The sequence below is a fragment of the Apium graveolens genome, chromosome 7 (assembly GCF_009905375.1).
Source record: "Apium graveolens cultivar Ventura chromosome 7, ASM990537v1, whole genome shotgun sequence".
Taxonomy (NCBI): domain Eukaryota; kingdom Viridiplantae; phylum Streptophyta; class Magnoliopsida; order Apiales; family Apiaceae; genus Apium; species Apium graveolens.
This window is the reverse complement of record NC_133653.1, coordinates 201,179,099-201,203,053: the sequence shown is the minus strand read 5'-3', so window position 1 is coordinate 201,203,053 and position 23,955 is coordinate 201,179,099. Positions and strand designations below refer to the sequence as shown.

General features: G+C 34.0%; 1 protein-coding gene, 1 long non-coding RNA gene and 1 pseudogene across 2 annotated transcripts; 2 read left to right on the top strand and 1 right to left on the bottom strand.

Moving 5' to 3' along the window:
* Window positions 1-1,048: 1,048 nt before the first annotated feature.
* LOC141674365 (ABC transporter C family member 3-like) lies at window positions 1,049-16,436 on the bottom strand (annotated as a pseudogene).
* On the top strand, window positions 7,820-11,381 carry LOC141672832 (uncharacterized). Its single transcript, XR_012555716.1, has 4 exons — window positions 7,820-8,049; window positions 8,166-8,226; window positions 8,309-9,650; window positions 10,941-11,381. It is a non-coding gene; the product is annotated as an uncharacterized LOC141672832 (long non-coding RNA).
* A 3,808-nt stretch (window positions 16,437-20,244) lies between the features above and the next one.
* On the top strand, window positions 20,245-21,561 carry LOC141674364 (uncharacterized). The gene has a single exon (XM_074481083.1). The coding sequence runs from the start codon at window positions 20,245-20,247 to the stop codon at window positions 21,559-21,561; it is 1,317 nt and encodes a 438-aa protein (XP_074337184.1).
* The last annotated feature ends 2,394 nt before the right edge of the window (window positions 21,562-23,955 follow it).

Below are 23,955 nucleotides of genomic sequence, written 5' to 3'. Positions count from 1 at the left end.
AGTAAAGTTATATGCAGTCCACTCAATACTAGAAAAATGTCTTTTTTTTAAAACTAATGTTTTTGCATGTGTAGAGAAAGGTAGGGGTATTTAACATCGGTTTTTAACCGATGTTAAAGAAGTACACAGACATCGGTTTTTTTAGCAAACTGATGTATAATTAGCCCCTTTTTTTGAATAAAATGTTAAAAGTAGATTGTCAAAAATGGTATTTAGGAGGTTAAATAGCACTTCAAACATATAACATGGAAGCACTTTTAATTGATTGACATCATATCTTAAACAAATCGATGTCTTAGTCTGTATTCTACATCGGTTCATTTGCTAAACTGATGTTAGACATGTATTATAACATCAGTTTTGTTTGAGGAAGTGATGTGAAACTTCTACTTTAACGTGGTTTTCTTTCGTTTTACTTTTATATACTTGTACAAAGCGATGTGTTTTAATATTTTAGATATCATTTTCTTTTTAATAATTCGATTTATTATGTTGGTTTAGACATCAGTTTTAGTTTGAGTAGATGATGTGTATTTAGTTGATTCACATGAGTTTTATAACAAGAACCGATGTTTGAGTTCATATGTTTTTTAAATAAGCATACCCATTTGTGCATAAACCCAGAAAAAGAAAAAATACCAAATGAACATCCAACAAACAACCAAATTATATACTAAATCAACTTGCATGTCTACAACCAAAATCTAACCGCATTCTCCGATAACTACATCTAATCATTCTGACGTCCAAAAAACAACCAACATCCATATCTACAACCAAAAACCAATCCACCCATCCATATTCATCTTCTTATTCCAACTAAAATTTATACAACTTAATATACGTCTAAAATTTACCAACATAAGAGACCACTAAAGTTTGCAAAAACATATGGTTCCCTTAATAGTTTGCAAAAATCAAGTCATTAAAAACTTCATATCAACTCCTGGACATATTCTGCAGCCTCCATTCGTACCTCGTCCAGCTCCTCCGTCGTATAAAATAAACGGGTCTTGGTCGTCCACTATTTCTAGTAGTGCAGATCAAACTAACCATTACTTAACACAAGGACCATATCACTCTCAAGCACCGATGTTATTCTATGTGCTATAGCTAAGACTGTAGAATCTGAGAAGTGTTCCCTCAGGGTTTGTCGTATCATATTATCACTAGATGTAACAACCGATGCAGTAGCCTCATCAAGAACTAATACTTTGCTTTTCTTAAGTAGAACATGACCAAGACATACCAACTTCCTCTGACATACACTCAAGTTCTCCCCATTTTCCGAAACTGCAAGCATTAGGCTAATAATCATTATCAACTTATGCCTGCTTATGAGTTAGAAAAAATAATGTTGTAGGGGTCATATGAAGCTGACGTGTTGAGTCAAGCTTGCCTTCCTTCTTGCTTGCTTCGTCTCCTAATTGACACTTGTTGAGAACCTGAAATTTTTTATGAACTACAGAAATTAATATGCATTGTATTGTACATAATCGAATTTTTAACGTAGACCATGCTAGCAATACATTAATACTTGCCACCAACCCACCTCCCAAATTTGTTCATCGATATAGTCTCCAAGAGGATCCAGGTTGCTCCGGAGTGTTCCCTCAAACATAGTTGGATCTTGAGGAATGATGCTTAATCTAGATCGTAAATCATGTAATCCGATCAAACATATGTTGATATCACTTTCGGTTCTCCCTACAATTCCAGTCTTCCTCCCTCCTTCAAAGGTGCAAGTAAGACCTCTCAAAACGAGGGGTATATGAGGAGCATATCGAACCTGTAGCCATGAAAAGACCATTACTTTTAAAAAGATCCAGTATGCACATATTGCATTCATAAAAGTTGGTGTAAAAGATTAAAAAAATACATGTAGGTCACTATGCCATAGATGGCCTATCGCAATAGCCACTACAAGGAAAACAAGCTTCAACAACGGTTTATGTCCGTTGTCTGATACCCTATTTTTCCGTTGACTATTGAGCCGCCGTCTGTTAGTTGGATCAGACAACGGCTAAAAAACATTGTCTGAGATTATACAGACAATGATTATGGATTAAGCCCGTTATATTACATCCAGAAAAGATAACGTTTTTTGCTTGTTTTCGTCGTAACAAGCGACATTACTGAAGGGTTCTCACAAACTCAGAAAACCGTTGTGTAAGGTATAACATTAAAACCAATCCTATAACACTTATTTTTGTATAAACGTTGTTGTGTATTCAGATAGACAATAAAAATGAAATTGAGCTCGTAGAACTCTTGTAATAAATTTCTACACACAACAGTTTTGGATTTTAATGTATGGCATGATCAGAAACATACAACTATTTATTTGTCCAAATATATTGATTGAATACCTTTGATACAATATCTTAATATTATATAGACAATGGTTTACTAGTGTTGTGAGAGTTAATTTTGCACCAAAGTTTTGTGTTCGAAAGCATTGTTTTAGTATTAAAGACATGATATTTTAATGAAGCTTGGTTCTTAAAAGCGTTGTCTTACACAAAATATAACAAGTAATCAAATGAAATTAACTTTGCAAATCTAAACAAAAGTTCTAAAGTTAATCCGTGATCGAAAATCACAACAACATAGTTATACAAAAGCTAAAAGCATATTGATATCACTGCATTCATGAGTCTAAGATTTCTACTACAAATTAAAGAAAATATAGAGTCTACAAGGATTTTATGTTGGCTACTCAGAGCTCACTTGGCCTTTTCAGCTTCTCTTCACGTCTTCCGCAAGAGTTATGTTGTCCTTGCAATATTATTACAGTATGTGATAGGCAATTTCCCAATCTGGAGAAAACAAACAATCTTCAAAATAAATCGACAACCACTCTTAAGTTAATATTCTTTTCCTTCCTGCATTATAAGAAAAACAAAGAACTGGATCTCTTAATATAAAGTGAAATCAAACCAAGACATAATACAAAATAAACAAATGCCCATAGTGTCACCTGGCTCACTTCCATGAAGAGACTGTCAATGTCCTGCTTTCTAAAGATACAACCTTTCCTCGCAGTTGATCTTGGTGAAGATTGGGAGGTCCTGCTTGTAACAGCTTCATCTTTTCCTCTTTTGTCAACCTCCTTTTTCAAATCATCTATCCCGACAATTTGTAGAGAAAGTCGAAGTACACATAAAATTCACTTAAAATAAGATTGACAAACTACATGCTAGGTTCTCAAAATTTCCAAATAAAAGGAGGCCACAAACATATACAGAAGGCAATTTGTAAACCAGGGCACATAGATTTGTAAAGTAATCCATAATTATGCTTCTTTTTTCATAAATAGTTCAGCTGCTTTGTAGCTAGCTGATTACCTAAAAATAGTTTCAAAAACCCTTAAACACGGCTCTACAAAATGTTTTCTAGAAACTAGCAATGGTTGCTATAATTTCTCGTAACTGTTAGCATAAAAGTCATTAGTTCAGTCACTAACCAAGCAGTAGTCTAGTCAGTGATTGAATGCAGTTTGAGTCCAATGTCTAGTTCTTGATAACTTGGTTAATCTATGCATGTATATAAAACAAAATGATTCAGGCTTACTTACCTTCATAATGTAATCCATAACTAGACCTGTTCTATGGTCTCCCAATGCAATTGACTAGAAGAAATATTACAGTGGTGTCACCGTGTCAGAGAAACCGTATATACTTAAACAAGAAACTACAGTATCTAATTAAGAAACTTTCGACCGTTAATACAAACCTTCACGAAAGTATCAAGATCATCATCAAGTTCTATTCCAAGATCCTTTTCTCTTCTCAAAAGTTCCATTAGCATATCTGTATCAAATTCTATATGGTTAGATTCATGATCTAAAATTTACAAAATGAAACTAATCGACAGATAAAAGATAAATATATATTCAAAATCTACACCATTTTCTTTAGGCTTACCTTGCTTGAATCCAAATCCTTGACACCGTCCTGAAAGTTCAAGAGTTTCCCTCTCTGTCATTTCAGCAGTGTGCCGATCCCGTTGACTGACATATGCAGAAGTCCTTTGGGCAACAAACTCATTTAGTGTATGCCCATTATAACTGATTTCTCTGGTTATAACGAGTGCTTTAAAAAGAATGCCTCACAATCACATTAAGTATCCATTGCAATCCCTAATTTTTCTAGCACTTGCAACCAGAAAACACTAGAATTTCAAAAGAAAAAACATACAGCAGTAACCATATATCAAAAGAAATAGAGCATTGAGGTGGTATTCTAAATCTATTATTCTTTTGCAATCACTCTCGTCGGCCTGTGCATTCATTATCAGCATTCACCTCTTACTTAATAATCTGTATATCCAAGTAATATAAAACTAATGGATGAATATCAGTTAACATGAATCCTTCATATGTTGTTTATGTTTCATATTATTACCTTGAAGACAGGTCCAAAACCTCCCTCTCCAAGCTTATTGTTGTGGGAGAATGAATTTGTCGCCTTTTCAGTTAATCAAAGCTAATTAGTGGCAGTTCCAACTCTTCGCTCTCAATCTTGGTTAGGGCAATACTTTCTGAACTGAATTTCAACCTTTCTGCAAAAAAGAATAAGATTAATATAGAAGGTAGTTTAGTTCTTTACTGGCCAAAAGTCAGTTCATTCTTTGAATGTATTTTCGTCTTTTTAAAGTAATTTTAATTAAAATTTGTACCTTCTCTCTTCAGCCTTTTGTTCTTTAATAAGAACACAAGTATCACAGCAAGTAGTACAAATAGTACTACAGAGACTACAATTATCCATACTTGCCTGTGTAATCTGGTTCCCCCTGTTTTCTCTGTGCAGCCAGATAGTTAAAAGAAAACTTCAAGAAACTTCACTGTTATCAGTAAAAAGTGAAGACCCTTAATATACAGAGCAGGGAGTTACCTAATTCAGATGCTGCCATTCTTATGTAAATATCTGGCCCATCTTCAGAGTATCCTTCGATGTCGATCAAGTCATTAAACCATAAGTAGCATCCACGTCCACCTTTTCTAATGTCTGCCTTCGCATATGCTGTACATGAGCAGTTCTTTAAGCACAACTTCTCGCATTCCTCAAGGTTTATTTTCATGTGATACCAGGCATATCTTGTGTCAGGCAACTTCATACCCGAGTATTTCATAAATCCTTCTCCAGTCGAACAATCTAATGATTTTCTGCGGACACAACCGTTAGACCAATCACATTAAGTATCCATTGCAATCCTTAAATTATTGGTTACTCGTATAAATTAATAAACGGTGGCATATAACTATTCCGAAAAAAAATTAAAAACTAGTAAAAGTATAGACAACGGTTTTTTCTAAAATCATGTTGTGGTAAGTTACTTTACATAAGTGTTTTTTCGGAAATACCGTTGTTGGAATTCTACAACGGTTTTTTCTTTAAGATTGTTGTAGTATTATAAATTTTACAACAGATTATAAATATCGATAACGGTTGTCTAAATGTTACAAGTGTTTTATTTTAAAAATACTTGTATAAGGTAGATTAATATAACGTACTTTTTCGAAAAATACTTGTGTGAATTGAACAATTAACAATGTAAATTTGAAGTGTAATTATTAGGTATATTTGTAGGTTAGCACACATATGATACGCCGAATAATATTATAACGAGTTATATCTGAAAAGTAGCACTATTAACATTCGTAGATAATGTCAACTAAATCCTAATATCGTTATTATGACTTATATCTGTAAGTTAGTATGTAGATTATGTGCTGCTTTATGTTATTATGAGTAATATTCGTAAGTTAACGCAATTAACGTCCGTACGAAGTCCACAAAACCAACAAATAGATATTATGAGTTATATTTTTAACTTAATCTACACGTTATGTCCTCATCAATGTGATTATCTGTTGACGCTATTAATATTCGTCTAATGTCTAATACTAATAGGTAAAAGAATTCAAAATTCTATGAAAAAGGTGATTTCAAATCTTAATAAACACAAATTAATTTGGTGTAAGTTATTGGTTACTCGTATAAATTAATAAACGGTGGCATATAATTATTCCGAAAAAAAAATGAAAACTAGTAAAAGTATAGACAACGGTTTTTCCTAAAATCTTGTTGTGGTAAGTTACTTTACATAAGCATTTTTTAGGAAATAACGTTGTTGGAATTGTACAACGATTTTTTCTTTAAGATTGTTGCAGTATTATAAATTTTACAACAGATTATAAATATCGATAACGGTTGTCTGACTGTTACAAGTGTTTTATTTTAAAAAAAACTTGTATAAGTTAGATTAATACAACGTGTTTTGTCGAAAAACACTTGTTTGAATTGAACAATTAACAATATAAATTTGAAGTACTTGTGATTATTTTTTTTTGTAATTATAAAGTAGATAATTAAACTATTTTGAAATATAAAATTTAAATATTTAATCTGGATGAAAGTGGATTTAATTAGAATTTGTAGTTTTAAAAAAAATTAAAATTAATTGTTTGGAATTGTTTTTTAAATTGTTTACTATTTTTATTGTAATAAATCAGACAACGGTTTATTTGAACATTTTGTTATGCAACATGTTTTTAAATTTGGTAAGAAAGACAACTGTTTTAAGAATTTGACCATTGTCTGATATAGGTGGTATACAATATAGGTAAAATACTTGTCTATGAGGTATCATTTAGACAACATCTAATTTGTACATTGTGCGATTCAAGCTTAAATAACCAATAGAAAAAACACTTGTCTCATTTCCACAACTGTTAAACTAGACGTTATCTCAATCATTTTCACACAATGCATTCTAAAACTCGTTGTGCAAATTTACTCATTTGCACAACATCACTTTAGAAAGGATTGTCTGTCTCCATCAACTAGACAATGGATTTTAAAGCGTTGTATTAATGTTAAAGCCTTCCCATTCGCACAACACCTTGATTTCGAAAACACTTGTCTGATTTGTTTTACTAGACAACATTTTTTAATTGCTTGTAGTAATCAACGTCAGACAACACCAGTTTTTTGGTTGCAGAAAAACCGTTGTATGAAAAATTCGGGCAACACTTTTTTGGTCGAGTGTTGTCTGATCGGTGTTGTCTGATTGCGTTTTTCTTGTAGTGAGTTTGATCACGCGTGTTACAAATTTATGTTACATTAGCTACACTCATCTTAGCCTACCGCAACCTAGTACTTTTGATGTTACCAAAGCTTTTACAACATGTTACTATATATATAAAGTGTTACATATGGTAACATTTGGAAACTTATGTTACAATAGAGTATTAATTGAAAAAAAGAAAAATTTTACAAAAAACAAAATACATATAATATTTGACTTCAAAATTAATTAATTTTGATAATATAATAAGCAAAAATATTAAAATTAGCTAATTTTGATGAAATAAAATCGTTCTTTATGTTTATAAATTATTTAAAGTAACTGATATTTTATTAATAAAAATTTTGAACACTATTTGTTATTATAAGTTTATTAGAAAAATAAAAATAAAGTAAACTTAGCAATATTAAATACTCCCTCTGTTTCATTTGATGGGTAGCTTGACTTTTCTGCACACATCTCAATAAAGTACAAAATTTATCTTTTTTAAAATTTTCATTTTGTAAATAAAAATTTAAGTTGTATATTTTTATTCAAAATGAAAAAAATTTAAAAATTATTATTTTAACTATTCGGACAAAACACTTATAAATGAGTGCAAAAAAGTCAAATGATTATTAAAAAGAAATAGAGGGAGAATTCAGTTGGGGTGTCAATCAGGCGGCTAAAACATGCTCAAAATGTTTGGAGTAACCAGGAAATTTTAGACAAGCGAGTTAAAATTACAAACAAGTTAAAATTCACTCTTTTTAATCATAACTCCACCGATCTTCTCTAAATATCTCCCTCCCAGTCTCTCTCTTTCTCTCTGCTCCCAACTCTCACCCTCTCTATATTCCAGCTTTACTTTCAATTGAACAGTAAATTAAAGCTATACTTTCAATTTAGAACTAAACTTTTACAGATCTATGGAGATGAGGACTGCTTGAACCGATTCGAGCATAAGACGAAACTAGGGTATATATTCGAATTGGGGTTTTTTGTTTTTTAGTTCTTTTCTGTTAAATTCTCTTTGTTCCAAAGCTAATTTGGGTTTTCTCTTTGTTTCACTGCTAATTTTGGGGTCGAATCAGCTTGGGTTTAGCTTGTTGTTCTACCTTAAGTTACTACTTCTCTTCAATTTTGTGTGTGTATGTATGTACTACTCCTCTCTCTCCTTCCTCTGGTTTAGTTACTATTAAATGAATAATTCGGTGTTGTGTTTGTGGGAGTGTAGGAAGGTTGAAATGGCTAATATTATTTTGGCAACTAAAGAGACTTTGAGATATGGTCTATTCCTCGGAACTTATGCTGGGACTTTTGTTTCAGTAGATGAGCTTATTGCTGCTGTTGGAGACTTTGAGATATGGTCTATTGCTCCGAACTTATGCTGGGACTTTTGTTTCAGTAGAGGAGCTTATTGCTGCTATTGGAGGCCATCACAGGGAACCTTCCTGTCTTGTATATTTATTAATCTAATTAATTTTGTTTTGTATTTGGATTGAGAATTTGAGTTTTAGTCAATTATGCATGATACAAATGGATATTCTATGGATAGTCAAACTTTTAGTATTGTTAATCTTAGTGTATTGCAGCAAATATAAAATTAGTTTGTCATGAGTTTATGGTACTAGTATCTGGTTATGTCATTAAAGTGGTCTTCTACTAGCACCCACTTTTTTGAGTTTTGGGATGTTAGTGACACAAGTATAGTTCTGGGTACAAATTGTTAGACTCGTGCATGGTTCCATCTTGATCTTCTCAAATTTTATTTGAAAGTGTTGTGGAACTAGGATTAGATATTTAGATTTTCATATACAATCGATGGCCGTATGTTAAGCTATTATTGGTTTCTCTAGGCTTGACCAAAATAAATGATCTGCACATCAAGATTACTTAATGGGTCCCGGGGTTGAACAACGTTGTTTCTGTGCTGGATTTTCTTGGCAGGCTTGACTGCCAATTGATTGAGGACAATAGGGCTGTGCAGGTTATTGTGTGAAATAGTTGAATAAAAGAGAAAATGTAATATAGATTGTGTTAAATCAATGCCTAATGCTAATTGATAGGCTTAACTGCTAATTGATTGAGAACAGTGCCTAATGTAGAAAACAAGCTCGGCTAATTTGTGGAGACCAAACCCTAATATGGAAGTTAAATCAAAGTAAATCTCTAGATTTAAGTGAGTACCACCATAATTTATACTAAATAAACAATTAGAATGGTACTTCTAATATCCATTCTGTCAACTTATTCCTACTAAATTGTAATAGTAGTTTTTTCTTTCAAATAGAACATTTATGGTCTCATGATTAATTCTATATTTGGTAAATATTTTATTTTTTGTTTAGGAAAGCATGGTGGAGAGCTTTGCTAGCAGGGGCAATAGTTGGACCTTCAATGCTTCTAACTGGATTAGAAACTGAACATACAAGCTTGGAAATTTACATTTTAATGCGTGCTCCTGTCCTAGCTTCCCCATGTGGAATAAAGAGCAAGAGATTTGGGAACATGTGCAAACCACTTACATGGGCTCATGAAGACATTTTCCTTATGTGTTTAGCTTCTTCCCAAATTTTGTAAGTTCTCTTATCATCTAAATGTTTTTTTAAAAAAAATTGATATAGTTGTTTGGTCGCTCTCAATTTTTTGCATTCATATCAATCAATATATAGTAAGGTGATTACATGAATACATGACTAAATGGGAACCTTTTTAGATTAATGCCCCGCTAAGCTACAATTGATTCAGTTATATATATCATATTCTAAAACTTTCCATTTCTTTTCTAGAACATTCTGCACAGTTCCACCACTTTTTTCCTTTTATTTTTTATTTTTATTGTTAGGCTGACACTGTCAATTGTCAATATATCACTTGACATCAGATATCTCTATGATTCATTTACCCGTACATTGATTGTTAAGCAATCACTTCTGATCCATTTCATTATGTCTGCTGCCTGTGTCCATACCTGTTGGCTGTTGCTATCAACTGGTACTTTAAATCACAATGAGACGAGGTAAAAATACTGGACTGAAGTTCTGCATATGCAGAGGTTTAAGTACTCGATGTTATAAAAAAACAGACATCTAAACATGATTTAGTTAAATTAAATAATAATAAAAATATATATATATATGATTGTAAATAGTACATACATGGATTATATTTCTGTTGGGATTTTTAATCTAAACTTAGCTTTGTTTTATTTATTTATTAGCTTAGTTTTAGTTATTGTTGTAACCAAGTCTGTGAAATTGAGTCCGTGTCTACAGCTTGGACCTAGTCTCTCCGGTTGTTCTGCCTTACTAGGAGTGTGGGTGTACGTAGTGGATATATATATCGTGCATGTAGTTCATTTTATGATGTAGAAATAAAACAAGTATTTGTTCCCAGTTTATTTCCCATGTATACATACCTACTTAAATATATCAGTCCTTAAGTTTTTGTTTCATCAATTTCTAATGAAAATATTTACATCAATTGTCATTTTCAATTATTTTTACAGTTACTCATCTATCTAAGTTACTTGTAGGTTTTCATTGATCCTCTAGTGATTAATGATGTGCAAGTTTTCTTTCACTGTTATATGTATTGCACATTCTGAACATCTGTTTTCTTACGGTCTCATGGCTATTTATATTTAGCTTCAGTATGAGATAGGATCTTTACTCAGTGGCAACTGGTAGGTTCTTCTGGAATGCTGTAGTGCACTACCTCCTAGCCCTTGCTTTACTAGAATTGGGTTGTGGAAAAATTTGTCTGACCTATTTTAAGTTTGGGTTGTGGAAAAATTTGTATTAAACAAATTATATTTTATTTGCTAAATCTGCCTTTGTCAAAATTCTAACATCCCCTTCATTCAGTAATGGCAGTTGGAAGCATTGCTACTTCAAAGCATTGCTACTTCAAAGGGAAAACTATATGAACTACACGAGACCTTTGGATACAGCAAGCCAAAACTTAAATGCATACAGGGAAGGTGGGAAGGTGTGCTTTGTCGACTACGATTAACCTCACACCAGTTACCTTTAGATTTCAGATGTGCATCATTTTACATATCTTCTTTTACATACTAGTATCAAGTTTTATTGATTTCAGATGTTTATTTAACATCCTAGACTATAGACTAAGTAACTGTTTTTTGGAGTACGTGGAGTTGGTGAATTGTGTGAAAACTGAAGTAGTATTTGGTGGAGGTTTGTGAAAACTGATTTGAAGTTTGGTGGTTTGAATTGTTTATTTTGTTGACTTGTATGAAAAACAGTTTTATGGCATGTTCAATTTACAAACAAATTATGTCAATTTTTTTTTGAGAAATATGTTACATTAGTTACTTCAATATTACAAAAAAATTAGTATAATATAATACAAATTATTATAAAACTGTTACAGCAGGGAAAAAACTGTTATAATGATTTGGTGACCCAAATGTGGGGTCCACATTGGCCTTACATATGGGGCCTATTTTTTTGCAAATTCTAAGTGCAAAGCTAACATGTATAGTGTGATACTATACACATACTTTGATGTTACCTTTGAAGCCTATTGTAACACAAAATTCAAGGTTGCAACAGGGCAAAAGAATGTTACCTTAGGGGCCAAAGGTAACTCGAAAAAAAACAACTTAATTTTTATGTTACCTTAGGGCTTTTGTTGGCTGTGGTAACATTTTTTTTGGGTCTATTGTAACATTTTCTTGTTGTTGCTATAGGCCATCTATGGCGTAGTGGGTTGTAGACATCAACTTTACCATACAATGGCCAGTGATCAACTGGCATATTTGATTCTAAGATAAGAGGAGGCTCACTTGGGATGGAAGTGTATTGGAACATCCTTTCAACTGATATAATTATATTCTCGAGATTACAGAGGCTCCATATTACCCAAGCTTGTAACTGGTTTAGGTTGAGGCCATAAGTAACTGCTAAGCCTGCAAACCAATATGTCACCAACGTTGGCGAAAAAACTTAGAATGTGGACGAGCAAAATCAGATGCAAAATAAGAATTATGTGCAATGGAGAAGTACCAAAAATCAAACCACATACTTGGATCTATTGTTCCATGAGGAACAGATATCAGGAAAACTAACGAGAATGCAAATGTTAGAGAAGACAATATATCCAAGTGAAAGGTCAGCCACTCCCTTACACTAAAACTGTGAAACTTTGGTCGGGAGCTTCCATCGATTAGTTTCATATTTGTTTCCCGAAATCTGCTTTCTTGATCAAAACTCCTACTCGTGGTTGATCCTGAGATTGTTTCGGAAAAAATTTGTATAACTGGAGCTTGACGTACTCCAACTAAACAAGCCAGCTCACGTACTGAAGGTAGATAATATTGTTGCAGTATAAAAATATGACATTCAGCTCAGGATAAAGGACAAGTTACTATGGAAAATTTAATTGTGCTCGAAACTTGTATGCTTCTGAATATTTTCTATACCAACACTCAAGTTTACACAAGGAGATATGAAAAACATAGAACTATGATTAGAGGTGAATTGCTCACATCATTTTATTTTTCTTTCTTTTATAACGCTCAACCAAATATCCTTACAGCAATAACGGATAACAAGTACTAAGAAAAGGGACAGAAATGTACTTGTAACCAAATGCAAATTACAATAACGGGAATGAAAATTAGGGAAGACCTGCCATGCCACCTGCGACATTACTGCAATAATCCCCAGAAGTTGTATAACTCAAAAGGCAAATGTACCAACTTGATTGGGCATGTCCAAATCAACCGTGCTCTGGTCTGTAGATGCCTGAAAAAAAAGTTAATTATACAGACATCCTTTTTTGTATTAAATGTACCATCTGTTCAATACACTTACTATATTTATGATGCGTCCACTTGGAGTAGAATCAAAGAAAGACATTGGAGCACGAAAAATGCAAGCATGCATTTTGTAGAAGAGCAGGGTTACTGACTAGTATCCAATGATTGTAAGAGATAGGGATCTTCCAAGTATGCAAAAAGAACTTCTGATTGCTAAGGCTACATAAAATATTATTAAAGTAGAAACTTTAACTACAGCAGCCACACTCCTTGACACAGGAGTTTCCCAGGCCATCCAGTAATTGCTTCCAATCTGAAGTACTTGAAAAAAAACTTGTGACAACAGAATAATGGGTATGAGTGCACCCCGATATTCTGTTGTCACATATTTCCAGTAGACTAAGAAACCAACTCTCCCTTTCTCCCTTTCTTCTTCATTAACAAGCTGTCCTTTCGTTTCTACTGTTTCATCTGGTAGTTCAGCGCTCTGAATATCTACAGTCTGTTATGAGGAATGAAAATTCCCTGTACTGCTATTCTCACCGATATTAGAAGATTTAGAAGTTGGCCCAGTGTCTAAAGAGATAAGTGCAGATAAAGCTGTCTTATGTGCACCCACAAGTTCGATAAAGTCATTCCCTAAATCAAGTAATTTGCCATATTTTCCGGATTGTGTAATTCGGCCATCTTTCATAACCTAATAAAATGGAATTATCTCAAAATATATCATCATATATAATGATGAAGGAGACAAAGAAAGAAGTCTAGCTCACCAGGATGAGGTCTACCGTAGGTAGAAACTCAACTTGGTGAGTTACATAAATCACAGTCTTAGACACCGGAAGACCCAGTAAGCACTCCTGTCACACAAAATTTGTCAAATGATATATGCCAAATCAGATATATAACAGTAAAATATAATACATATCGTCCTCGTCAAGCTTGTAATATGAATGCTTGTAACACGCATAATTAAACATATAAATTAATTATTACAACTACACATGTTTACACATATACAATTCCACAAGAACAAGAACAAGAACATACAGTGAGGAACACAACATAAACTAAACATAACAAGAACAAGAACATACACAACATAAACTAAACAGGATCCATACACATGCATCTATTAAAATTAAACCAAGAATAAAGAGGAACACATGCATCTATTAAAGTAACAAAATATATAAATGCATGTGAAATCTTACCTAATCGAGCAAACCCATTTCAAGTTTAACCAAACCGAGCTCCAGAGACCTAAAATCAAACTTGAAAAAATATAAAATAGAAAAACAAACTCGATTAAAACAAAAACATAAAATTTGAAATTAAATTCGAAAAAACATACTTTTCACACACTAATCGAGTAGTCCAAACTTCCTTCAAGGCTCTTCAGCACCAATCGACCTCAATTTATGAATTAATCGAGTTTATTAATTCATATAAATTTTAGGGGTTTTAGGTTAAAGAGAGTGAGTGAGAAGAGAGATAGTGAGAGATGAGAGAGAAGAGAGAAGTAAGACAGTGTGGAAAGAAAGAAGCGGGCATTTTTTTTTAAAAATGATTATAGACATCGGTTGGTTTAGATACTGATGTCTTACAACACCTTTAACATCGGTTTTAAAGTAACCGATGTTAAAACTGCTTTTAACATCGGTGATATTTCTGACCGATGTTAAAGGGGTTATGTCGTGGGTACTATTTCTAGTAGTGACTGTTTGAAAATCTTGCACAGTGTATACATTTTACAAGTATAATATTACAAAATATATTATTTTACAAAATACGTTCAGTTTGTAGAACATAAATGGTAATGTTGCAGAATAAATATATTATACTTGTAAATGTATGAGATTTGTATAATTTTATTGAAATAATGATATTTGTGAAACATGTTTTGCAAGATATCATGTTTTAAAAAATATTTTATTTGCAAAATATAGATGGACGTAGATGACTCCAATTAAACGGTGGAATCCATAGAACTTTAATCATATTTATATATAATCGGAGGTCAAACCCCACGTTGACCAGTATATATATATATATATATATATATATATATATATGTGAAAAAATAAAGGTAGAATAAGTAATCGATTTATGAATCATGAGTCTTGGAAGGGTTAATGAATCGATAAATTCTTATTTCAAAACTTGACAGAAATTGAAAAATTGATCCAGAAAATAAATCGATTCAAGACTTTGAAATAAATTAGACGAACATAGAAATTTATGTCCATCAATAGGAAATAAAAAAATTGTCGTGAACAATAGGGATAGTCACGTAAGAAAATAAATTTATTTGGTCAATATAAATAAGGCTTTTTAACCGGGTGTCTCGAACGAGGGAACATGTTTCGAGTTAAATATAATCGCGAATAAAGCTCAAATAATAAACTTGTAAATTTTAAATTAAAACTGGAACAACAATTACCAACATCAAAATTAGGAAAGGGAGGAGATTAAACTTGCCATATTTCAGTTTATTAGCTCAGTGCTTAAGAAATCTCACATTTTCCTACTTAAATACTTCTCGCGCGGAGAAATTCTGAAAATAATAATCCACACAAAATAATTCAGTATAAAATTAATTAAACCACGAATTCTTATACTATTTTTATTTAATAGTTTAATAATTCTTAAATATTGACTACTAGATCAATAATTACACTTTGAAAAATTATTACAGAAATTGAACAAACATTTCACTTCATATTTTAATAAAATTTAATAATGTTCCTTTAGCGTATATTAATCATTTTCCATATTAACTGATTTAAAATTAATTCTAATTATCAATTTATATTTGTGCTTATAAAATAGCTTTATTAAATAATATCTATCCTTTTCGATACCATATCTTCGATTCACTTTGCAATTAAATTTTACTCTACTTTCGAGTAATGCAATTAATTTATCCTAAAACTAATATGATTTTCCGCTATTTACTACTCACTGACAAATTTCAAATTAACCCACCAACACTCTTATGTCATATTTCAATATTTTCTAGAATACCCTCTAAACACAATATGTATACATAAATTATGCCAACAACACCAATTTTAATAAAACAAAATACCTTTCCAATACATTCCCAAATATAACCTTTTACATTATTTTAAATCTCGACAATATCTATTTTTTATTAATTAACAAATTACCACAATACCCTCATCTTCCCCAACCATCTTCTTCGACACCTCACTCCTCCCTCACCATTCTTTCAGGCGAACCACTGACCAGCAAAAGCGTCGGAGACCACCCTCACTTCCTTAATTCTCGGCCTCTCTTCCTCTAATCTCTCCCTCATCAAACCTCTTTCTGTCGCCACCACTCACTCTTCCTCTCCGACCACCCTCATCTCTCACTCATTTAGCCGCAAACAACCGTTAAAATGATCTTTAAATCAAACCCAATCATTTCCCCGTATTTTCCCCTTTGTTTCACCCATCCATCGCTGCCAGCCACCTTCGTCACATTGTCTGCGACGGGCGGAGGTCGTTATTTCCGTTTTGACCATTTTTAATTCGATCGTCGCATCATCCCCGAACTCTTCCCATTCCATTACATAAAAAAACCCCACTTTTATGATTACAAATCCTAACCCATATTTTCAATTAGGGTATTTTTTTAGCCACTCCCAATTTACTTCCCTACTCTTACCAATTTTATTATGTACTCGTATTATTAATAGTTTTATCTTTCAACCAAAAATTAATTCTTACACTGTCAAGCAAAATCTCATAAAAATATATTTACCACAAACTAATAAAATATAAGATTGTAGACTTAAACAATTAATTAACATTATAAAGTCACCAATTAGTTGAAATATCACCATAAACTACATACTAGTGATTTTACGGTTCTCTTTGATGATCAAACTTTGAAACCTCACTTGATCAACTCCAATCTCACCCCAATAGTATTAGCTCTCTCTTCTAATTATATAAGTATACATACTCTTTTTAATATCTCCCATTAAAAATTTAATTAAATCCCATATATCACTCTTTCATAATTTAATTCACTATTTTTAAATCAACAACTTATCCTTATTATAATTTATCTTTTACTTATTAATCCAATAATACTCACTTCTTTTAAAATTTTAAAAAAATTATTCAATTTACTGAATTACCAAAATACCCCCTTCTTCTTCTTCTTCTTCCTCACCACGACCATTGCCATGGCAGCACCGGCGGCGGCTACCGCCCGATGGTGGTTTCCAATGGGTGTCGGAATTTAATTTTTCTTCCTTCATTTTAATCCCTATTTTCCGATCTATAATACTATCCAAACCATTTCGAAATCGCAACCCCGAAGTTGGTTTTCCGGCCAAACTCCGGTCAGTCTTTCCCTCTCCCCGTTTCTCTATCTCTCTATCGGCCTCTCCCCTCTCTCTCACTCTCTCTTGTTTCTCTCATCTTTCTCTCCTCTCTTTATGTCCTCTTTCTCGTCCCTCTTTCTCTCTCCTCTCTCTCTCGCCTTCGCCGATCACCACCACCACCGCCTCCGGTGGTGGCTCCTCCCCCTCCCCAACACATCACACACACACGCCCACATGTTTACTCCTTAATTCCCATCCAACAATCAATAATCAAAAACCGCCAACTTCATATTTTCACCCAATTCAATCAAACCCCAATTAAATCAATTACTATTTCTATTTTTATTATTCTACTTACACATATATGTATTTATGGATCTTGGATTGGACCTCTTTTTGTTGGAAGAACTCCAAATACAAGTACCAATTCTCTCAATAATTGCTAATTACCAAAAATCATGTTAAGAAAATACTAAGATCCAATAATTAACAAAAAAATAGTCATGATAATTACATATTCATGAGTTCCTAATTACATATTTAATAAACATTGCATCGATTAGAAATATTAATACAACTCAACAATCACTACGCCATAAGTGCACATAGGTATGTGCAACGTTTTTTATCCATCGTTGCACGAAATGCGTTGCATTATCTACAAAATTTTCAGTTTATTACAACAGAGTGGTGAAAACGTTGCATTACATTGAAGCTACCATTGCTAATAACTGTTAGTGTTGCGCAGCATGCAACAGTAGAGGTACATTAGATATTTTTTTAATTTAATAAATGCTAACGTGAAAAATAAATCTGAGGTGGCATGTTGGGGACCCACGGGTGCTGACTTGGCATGCTGACGTGTCATGCCACGTCAGCATTTTGGGCCCCACGTGTGGGACCCACTGGTGACGTGGCATGCCAGCATGCTGACGTGGCACTAGTGGGTCCCATTTGTTGGGCCCAAAATGGTGACATGGCATGCTGACGTGGCACACAAGGGGCCAGTTACTGACGTGGACGCTGACGTGGCACTTTAGGCATTGCATTTGCTTTCTGGTGTTTTAGTAGGTTATTTAGTGTTGTGTTAATTATTGTACTATTCCTAAAATTTATTTGTTATATTCGTGTTCTAATTTTTTTAAAATAATTTTTAATTGATCCAAACGTACGGTTGTTGTTTCCTACTAGTTTTAGAGATGTGTAATTTTTTTTTAAAAAAAAAAATTTTATATCACCTGCATTTTTAATAATCAAACCCTGGCGCACACGGGTTCACATTACGTAGTCTTGTTCACGGTGGTGATTCTACTTTTTTAAAATTTTTGTTCAATAATCCGACCATACGGATGATAATACCTACTAATTTTAGAGATGTCTAAATTTTTTCATGTATTTTTATAATAGTCAAATTACGGTCAACACGGGTTCCTATAACCAAGTCTTGTCCTGAGTGATGATTCTATTTTTTTTAAAAAATTTTGTTCAACGATCCAACCGTACGGATGATGATACTAACTATTTTTTAGAGATGTCTAATTTTTTTTTACAAAATATATTTATATCTTGTGTTTTTATAATAGTTAAATTAGGGTCAACACGGGTTCCTCTAACCAAGTCTTTCCCCGAGTGGTGATTTTAGTTCAACGATCCAACCGTATGAATGATAATACCTACCAATTTTAGAGATTTGTAATTTTTTTAAAAAAATAGATTTTATAGCACGTGTTTTATTAATAGTCAAATTCCGTTCAACATGGATTCCTATTACCAACTCTTGTCCCGAATGGTAATTCTATTTTTTTAAAATTCTTGTTCGATGATCCAACCATACGGATGATGTTATCTACTAATTTTAGAGATGTGCAAATTTTTTTTAAAAAAAATATATTTTATAACATATATTTTATTATAGTCAAATTATGGTCAACACTGGTTCCTATAACCAAGTCTTGTCCCTGGTGGTGATTCTAATTTTTTAAATGATTTTTTGACAATCCAACCGTACATATGATATTAAATAGCCTTCTAGTGTTGGGAAAAAATAATAAAAAAAATATAATTCCCGGTTAGTGTCGTATCATAACAAAAAAGAATGTAGTAAATATATTAAAAACGAAAATTTTGTATAAAAATATAGGCAACATATTCCTCCCAAATTAAAATATAGGCGGTATATTTCCCCCTAAATTGTTAAGACCTATTTTTATTTCGTAATAAGTTCATTTTTTATATTTAACTATTTCTATTTATGTAATATTTATTTTCTAAATGTTTAAATTATATATTACATTTTTTGACAGATTTTGAAATAATGGTTAAAAAAAATAAAAATATGATTTTAATTTTTATAATTATCTAGCCAATTTTTTAAGTATATAGTATTTTTTATGGAATTTTTAAAACTTTCTAGCTATTTTATATTGATTTTTAATTAGTCCTTAATTTAGTAAATATAAAATAGAAAATCAGCCCCTTAGCTCGTTAAGTGGCAGAAGAGTATTGGATTATAAATGCATCACGCCGATCACCCCTTTCACTTTTAATCTAGACCATCTAATCCGTTTAAAGAAGCACAATTTGGGGAAATGTTGACTGTTGGTTCATATACCTGTTTACCGACCCACTGTTACAATAAACCCACTGTTACAATCAAGTTTTTCGCCTTTTCCTAAATACGAGATTCTCTTTTCAAACCCAAACAGGATACCATTCAGTTTGATCTGATTGTTGACGATGTTGGATATTTAATCTAAACATGTTTTATTAAATAAATATAGTTGTTAGGATTATCTGATTTAGTCTTTCAGTCATTGCAATAAAATAGGAGCAGTAGAGTTGTATTAGGAGTGTTGTTCAGGGTAGTTCCTATCCGTGTGGACATCATCTTTATATTCTGTATTGTACCGTTCAAGTTGATAGACTTTTGCAGTTTTTTTGTTTATCTTCTCTCAAGTAATATACATACAAGAGTGTGCGTGTGTATATTTTGTTTTTCTATACTTGGTATCAGAGCTTACAACTACGATTCTTGTGCACCATCATGGACAATAACAAGACTAAGGAAGGATCTTTCGGCTTGAGCTATCCGATGTTGTCCAAATCAAACTATACTGCTTGGGCTTTAAAGATGAGGGTGTTCATGCAAGCTCACGGTGTATGGGATGCTATCGCTCCAAAGGATCCTAAAGCTGCCATTGACGAAAAGATGGACAAACGTGCCTTGGCAGTAATTTATCAAGGCATTCCAGAAGATATACTTTTGTCAATCGCAGAAAAGAAGACTTCTATGGAGGCCTGGAATGCAATCAAAACAATGTCCTTGGGAGCTGAAAAGGTCAAGATGGCTAAAGCACAGACACTCAAATGTGAATTTGAATCAATACGTATGAAGGAGAATGAGCAGCTGGATGAATTTTATCTGAAATTAAATAGCTTGGTTACCAATATTAGAGCATTGGGAGAAACGGTTGAGGAAGCTTATGTGGTTAAAAAACTTCTCAGAGCGGTTCCTTCAAAATTTCTGCAAATAGCATCGGCCATCGAGCAATTTGGGAATCTCGAGGCCATGTCGGTTGAAGAGGTCATTGGGTCACTCACAGCTCACGAAGAGAGGCTGAAGGGGGGAACTGAGACTAGCCATGGACAATTACTTCTAACCGAGGAGGAATGGAGGAAGAAGGAAAATAATGAGGGTCAGCTATTGTTGACGCATGATGAATGGCTAAAGAGAACAAACAGAGATGGGGCTCGAGGAAATGGAGAATATCGGGCAAAGGAAGGGTATCGTGCAGTGCGGGACAGGAGCAGAGTGCGGTGTTTTAATTGCCAGGGTCTTGGACATTTTGCAGCAGAATGCGGCAGGCCCCGCAGGGAAAGGGAGGCAAACCCGAAGGAAGTAAACCTCTCCAAGACACATGAGGATGAACCAACGTTACTGATAGCTGAAGTCGAAAAGTCAGAAACTCTTTCTGTATTGTTGAAAGAAGACATGATGATTCCACAATTATGTGCAAACACAGGAGCACAAAGGGAGTCACATATATGGTATTTGGATAATGGCGCTAGCAACCATATGACTGGGCAGCGTGGAAAATTCAAGGAACTAGACGAACAAATTACGGGAAATGTAAAATTTGGGGATGGGTCCACTGTATCAATAAAAGGAAAAGGAACGGTGTCATTTCAGTGCAAAAACGGAGAAGAGAGAACTCTAACAGATGTGTATTATATTCCGAGTTTGTGTAACAAGATCATTAGCTTGGGTCAACTTTCGGAAATTGGAAACAAAGTAATACTAGAGGATGATTACCTGTGGGTGTATGAGTGGAGTGGCAGGTTACTAATGAAAGTAAAGTGAACAGAGAACCGATTATATAAAATCAGTCTTGAGGAGAGCAAACCAACGTGTTTTATCACCAAAGTGGAGGAGGATACTTGGCTGTGGCACGCCCGACTCGGCCATGTTAATTTCCAGGCGTTAGAACTCATGTCCAAGGATAAGATGGCATATGGACTCCCGAAGTTAATGCAGCCATTAACACGATGTGATGGTTGCCTTATGTCGAAGCAGTCCAGGAAACCGTTTCTAGTGCAGGCTAAATTCATTTCGAGAAAGACATTGGAGATCATTTATGCAGATATTTGTGGGCCAATATCTCCCGTGACTCCCGGAGGTAATCGATATTTTCTTCTATTTGTCGATGATTTTAGTAGGAAAATGTGGGTATATATGTTGAAAGATAAAAGCAGTGCATTTGAAATATTTAAAAAATTCAAGGCGTTCGTGGAAAATGGAACTGAAAATAAGATAAAGATTTTGAGAACGGATCGGGGAAGAGAATTTTGTTCAAATGATTTTAATGTGTATTGTGAGCAGGCAGGGATTCAGAGGCACTATATTGCGCCATACACCCCACAACAAAATGGGGTGGTGGAGCGTAGGAATCGTACTGTTGTTGTAATGACAAGAAGTTTGTTAAAGGAGGCAAAACTACCAGCATTTCTATGGGGGGAGGCAGTACGCCACTCGGTTTATATCCTAAATCGATTGCCAACCCGTATCTTAAATGGGAGAACACCATATGAGGCGTGGAGTGGAGACAAACCAAATCTGAGACACATGAAAGTATTTGGAAGTACGGCTTACATGAAATTTCCTGCTGTACACATTAAGAAGCTAGATGATCGTGGTAAACTGGTAGTGTACCTGGGTAAAGAACCAGGAACAAAAGGAAATCGACTGTTTGACCCCAAAACTGGAAGAGTACATGTAAGTCGGGATGTGGTGATTCAAGAAAATATTTTCTGGGCATGGGATCAAGGAGAAGAAAAGGATGTGATCATTCCAGGTAATTATGTCGAGATGCCCAGCTTCCCAGAAGTTGAAGATTCTGTGCAAGATGCAGACCAGGAGCCTGCAACACCTATGCAATCATCAGTCTCACCATTCATTTCACAAAGGAGTAATGCAGAAATGTCAACTACAACAAGTAATGTACCCAGCGAAACCTCAACAACTTAAGTCACAGAGGCCTCATCTGCAGAAAATAGTACACCAAAGCGATTCAGATCGCTGAATGATATTTATAATGAAACTGAGATAGTAGAGTTGATTGATGAACTGATGCTGCTAAAGATTGAAGGGCCAATATGTTTCAAGGAAGCAGCGGGTGAAAGAGAGTGGGACGAGGCTATGAAACTGGAGTTTGAAACAATAGAAAAGAATAACACTTGGGTCCTTACTGATCTTCCACCAGGACATAAGCCCATTGGTTTGAAATGGGTATATAAACAAAAAAGGGATCCAGAAGGGAATGTGATAAAATGTATGGCGCGTCTTGTCGCGAAGGGTTATGTTCAGCGTAAGGGAATAGACTACGACGAGGTTTTTGCTCCGGTGGCCCGACTGGATACTGTTAGATTGTTGTTAGCCCTTTCGGCCAAGGAGGGATGATTAGTACACCATCTTGACGTTAAATCCACATTTTTGAATGGGGAGCTTCATGAAGAGGTATACGTTATGCAGCCTGAAGGGTTTGTGAAAGAAGGGGAAGAAAATAAGGTTTATAGGCTGATAAAGGCTTTATACGGGCTACATCAAGCACCCCGGGCCTGGAATGAACGACTTGACAAATGTTTATGTACATTGGGTTTTAAAAAATGTTTACACGAGCAAGCAGTGTACACAAGATCAGTAAATGTGAATATAATTATAGTGGGTGTATACGTAGACGATCTCTTGGTGACTGGCTCTAATAAGCAAGAAATCGAAGATTTTAAGATTCAAATGAACAGACAATTTGAGATGAGCAATTTGGGGTTGTTGTCCTTTTATCTTGGTATAGAAGTGCATCAAGGAGGCCTGTTCACAACTCTTAAGCAGTCTGCATATGTTATTAAATTGCTGGAAAAAGCTAATATGTTGGGTTGCAACTCAACAAAGTGCCCAATGGAACATAAACTTCAATTGGACAAGGATGAGGGGGGCAGATTGGTAGATGCAACTGAATACAGATGCATTGTGGGGAGTTTACGCTACTTAACTCACACTCGCCCGGATATTTCATACGCCGTGGGTGTAGTGAGCAGGTTTATGCAAAATCCCACGGAAAAACACCAGCACGCTGTGAAACATATATTAAGGTACGTGAAGGGTACTGTCCATTACGGCTTAGTGTATGCGAATGAGAAGAACAGAAATATATTGTATGGATTCTCAGATAGTGATTTAGCAGGTGATGTGATTGATAGA